At 57.8% G+C, this 4460-nt stretch overlaps 1 protein-coding gene across 1 annotated transcript; it reads right to left on the bottom strand.

Moving 5' to 3' along the window:
- Positions 1-862: 862 nt before the first annotated feature.
- LOC134565225 (skin secretory protein xP2-like) lies at positions 863-3955 on the bottom strand. Its single transcript, XM_063424721.1, has 5 exons — positions 3854-3955; positions 3281-3484; positions 2940-3034; positions 2274-2352; positions 863-2081 (listed from the first exon to the last, which is right to left on the bottom strand). The coding sequence occupies exons 1-5, from the start codon at positions 3953-3955 to the stop codon at positions 870-872; spliced, it is 1692 nt and encodes a 563-aa protein (XP_063280791.1). The 3' UTR covers positions 863-869.
- Between the last annotated feature and the right edge of the window lie 505 nt (positions 3956-4460).

Below are 4460 nucleotides of genomic sequence, written 5' to 3'. Positions count from 1 at the left end.
GGGTCACCCTCGCACAGGCCTGAACCATCCGTGACACCGGTGGATCCCCAGGAAGCGCTTCAATGATCCCCCTGCACACAGCATTGCAGTTGCTTCGAGCAAGCGACCGAAGCACGATGTTCCTAGCCACAGGATCACTCACCTGCCTTTCAACAGCAGCAGTCAGCCTTCCCGCAAAGCGGAGAAAAGGCTCATCAGCTCCCTGGACAATGTTTGCAAAGGACTCTAGTGGCGCAGTCATCTGTATTGTCTGGACCAGGGCTGCCATGCCTGTTTCCTGGCACTGCTCCTGGACCAAGGGCTGAAAACCAACTTGCCCATCGGCCCTGGCATAATTGCCTGTTCCCAGTAGCATATCAGTATTAACTGCACGTCTAGGATCGGCCGGATCCAGTGTCGCGTTCTGTTGCACTGCTCTGGCCGCCAGCTGAGTCCACATGTCCTCAAAGCAGTCATACTCAACTGGTGGAAAGAGGGTCCGAGCTATGGTCCGTATGTCAAATGGTATTAAAAGATTTGCGTTGAAAAACCGGAGGATCTGCATCACCTCGGCCGACCCCAGACCATACTTCCTGACTGCATCACGCAGCTCTGCCAAGGCCTGCCAAGCCAAGGGTTGATGGGTGTTATGAGTAACACCCTGAAGGACAGGGAAGGCCTGAAGACCCCCGGATGAAGCAGCAGAACCTGCCACATCCTGCCCTGTGGGTCCCACAGGGTTAGAGGCAGGCACTCGGCTAGGTACTGGCTGAACACCCGACGCTGCAGGTCCAGCAGCAGCATCAGCAGCAATACCAACAGGGCTGGAGTACACATCTTCAATCCCCAATGAGTCTTGCGCACCAGCACAATCACCCACTCGTTCGGACTTAGCTCTCACTTCCCCCCAAAACCGCTCGTGGTCTCTCGGGCGTACTGCCACCTGACGGGGGGAGTGTCCACCAGGCTGTGGAGGAAGAACCAACAGTGCGGGGCCCTTTACTCCTATCAAAGACCGGCCGCATCCCGGCCGTGTCCCCGCTGGCGCTGAATTTAAACACCCCGGCGTCCGCAGCCGGCGCGGCGCTCGCAGCGGGAAAGGGAGGGGGAGCGGGCTCAGCCGCTGACGCCGGGGCCGCCCCAGCCCCCGCGGGGCTGGAGCCCGCCTGCAGCGCCGCGGCACCGGCCGCCGGGGACCGCTCAAAAGGATCCGCGGCACGCACGCATCCCGGCAAAGCCTGACCGCCCGGGATCGATTCGGGCGGAGACGGCAGCAGCAGCTCAGCCGCCGCCGGGGCTGTCCCACCTGCCGCCGGCAACCCGGCGGAGCCGGCCGTTGCCACAGCTGGCGTGGGCAGAGGAGGGCCTGGGACCGCCCCCAGAAGGGTCCCAGCGGCAGGGCGGACACCCACAGCAGGCACAGCCGTCCCTGAGCGGAGCGGGGCTGTGCGCCCGCCCGCCGGGGCGGGGTCCAGCGAAAAACCGACCGGGGCCCCGCCTCCGGGGGCGTCCACGCCCCGCGCGCCCTCAGCAGGCGGGGCGGGCGGAGAAGTGGCCAGCGCAGCACCCCCCGGGGCGAGCCCGGACGCTAGAGCGGGCTGTGCCGCTCCAGCCGGCTTCACCGGGCACGCAATGGGCGTGCCACAGCATGGACACCACACCGTGACTGAATCCTGGTCAAACAGCGCTGGGGGCCGCGCTCCCGGGTCGCCGTCCCCCTCCAGCGCCGGAAAGGCATGGAGGAGGGGCTCCACCGTCCCCGGCGCAGGCACAGACGGGACTGGCCCCGGGCTCGCCCGGGCCCCGCCCCCCTGCTGCCCGAGCAGCTCGGAGGGGCCCGGGGCGCGCCCTGCCCCCCGGAGACCCACACCGGAGCCTGGGGGAGAAAGACCCCCCGGCGAAGCGACCAGAGAGGGAGGGGTTGAGATTTCCTCCCTTGGGAGCTGAAGTCCGGCCTCAGACAATACTTCTGGGTCTGACAGAATGACCTCGCCGTCCCCCAGCTCCCCGCCCCATTTCGGGATGGGGGAAACAGCCCGCGAGCTCTGCGAGCTGGGAGGGGCTGACCTGAACGCAGCTTCCACAAACAGCTTCCATTTCACCTAAAGGCGTGCTACTTCCACGTCATATTCCGTGTCGACCGCTTCCATGAGGCACTCTCCCAGGAGGGACCACGCCTCCCGACGGAGAGCCTCATCAGGCGTGGGAAAGAACCCACGCCCTCTGCCCCACTCGTACAAACGCTGAAGCTCCTGCCGAGACACCCGAGCGTGTTTTCGCTCCAACAAGTCCACCGAAAACCCCAACGCCTCGGACTCCTGCATACTAGCACGGGAGTAGACACTGGCACCGGTGTAGCGCAAAGCAATTTGTCTAAAAAAAAACCACCGCACAACAGGGAGGGAGGGAAAGGAAGGATCTCACCAAACGTCTTCTCACACAGACGGGGTCACCAGCTGTTGCCCGGAACGCAATAATCAACCACACAGAGGCAGAGGTCTTCAGTGAAAGCTGCTCCCCACCGAGAAAAAAAAAGAGCCAGCCTGTTTATTTCTTTCCTTTTATAATTTTGTGGGTCTGGAAGCACATTGGCTCTTGGGGTTACTACCCCTTTACCCCACTGGCCATGCCAGCTGTCAACCAACATTGTTTTCAGGCTGGAAATATGTAAGCAGAGGACAGTGAACAAAAACAAGAAAGGTTGTTTATGTTCCAAAGCGTGAGAAAGTGAAAGACTGACCCTTAATATTGCAACAGTAGCTAAAGAACTGACTCCATCTTACAAGCAAGTAGAAGGCTTTAAAAAATCTCAGAAAAACCAGGGCAACAGATGTCCTTCAGTTTGGTCACAGTTTCTATTTCGCCCGTTGGCCAAATTCTGTCTCTGTGGTCGCAGGTCAGGACGGACACACATTGAAGGTACCCAGCGTGCCCCAGTATCTGTGGATACGCATGCATACCCACGGCCCATAGCGATAAGGTCATAGGGACCTTCCCACTGTTTGGTGACCAAATTCCGAACCTTCGCTTGAGGCTGATGTGTCTCGTCCGAAGCCTGCAACAAGAGGTGATGGTTCAGAATGACAGGGTTACTTGAGCTCTGCGGCACCGTAAGGTGATTGATGACATACAAGGCTTTTGCCAACTGACTGTGCGAGGTTTCACCATGCATTCCCCATTTTTGTTTTTGAAGAACCCGCTTCAGAGTACCGTGAGCGTGTTCTACAATAGCTTGTCCAGTCGGAGAATGAGGGATGCCAAAGTTGTGTGACACACCCCATGACTGCAGGAACTGCTGCACCTTCTGCGAGGCATAAGCAGGACCATTGTTGGTTTTCACAGCAGAAGGTATGCCTTCAATGGCAAAGGCCTGCCTCCAGTGGGCAATGACATCACGGGTCTTTTCTCCCGTGTGAGCAGACACCCACATTGCAGAGGAGAATGTGTGCACCGTGACATGCACATACTTGATCCGGCCGAACTCGGCAACCTGGGTGACATCGGTCTGCCAAAGCTCCAAGGTCTTAAGGCCCCTGGGGTTTACCCCTGCCGGCAAAGGCGCAGCCGGTGCGTGATAGTCGTCACACGACTCGACAATGTCACGAGCCTCAGTTGGCATCAACTGGAACTGCTTCTGCAAGGTATGTGCGTTCTGATGGAAAAACCCATGCGATGCCTTGGCCTGCGCGAGCGTGTCAGGCTGAGGAGCTACCCACGCTGGGTTAGGCAACTTGTCAGCCCTCGCGTTACCTTCCGCTACAAGCCCTGGCAAGTAGGTGTGACTTCTCGCATGCAGAACGTAGTATGGATGAACCCTGGCCTGAATTGCACACCACAAGGTCTTCAGTAATTGAAACAAGGCAGGATTACTGACCTCCTTCAAAACTGAATACCCCAACCGCTGTGCAATGTCGGCCACATAGGCAGAATCCGTGACCAAATTGAAAGGTTCCTGGGAAAATTTTTCAAATGCCATGACTGCAGGCCTCAGTTCAACCAATTGGGCTGACCCATCCTCATGGCCTTCCAAAACCTGCCACTCAGATCCATCCTGCCAAGTAACAATGGCCTTCCCTGTTTTTCCCAAACCATCAGTGAAGACAGTGGGTCCTTGCACTGGTTCCTGGCTATTTTTGGGCCACAAAGAAATCTGTGTGATTTTTGCCACTTGCAGTAGCTTGTGGCTGAGCAGATGATACATGATCTACCCTGAAAAATTCTCCAGAGCACTTTGCAGGGACACACTGTATGATAGGAGGTTTTTACCTCATGAACTGGCAGACCTTATTGAGAGGGCTTTAAACTAGGTTTGAAGGGGGAAGGGGATGCATCTGGGCTATCTGGAAGCAGGCCCAAGGATGATAAGACTGTGTTAGGGGAGAAATCAGTAGCCCAGCTGAGGTGCATGTATACCAATGCACGCAGCATGGGTAACAAATAGGCAGAGCTAGAGGCCATGGTGCATCAGCAGAACTATGATA

The sequence above is a fragment of the Prinia subflava genome, assembly GCF_021018805.1.
Source record: "Prinia subflava isolate CZ2003 ecotype Zambia chromosome W unlocalized genomic scaffold, Cam_Psub_1.2 scaffold_41_NEW, whole genome shotgun sequence".
Taxonomy (NCBI): Eukaryota; Metazoa; Chordata; class Aves; order Passeriformes; family Cisticolidae; genus Prinia; species Prinia subflava.
The sequence above is the reverse complement of the archived record's forward strand: the minus strand, read 5'-3'. Positions and strand labels throughout refer to the sequence as shown.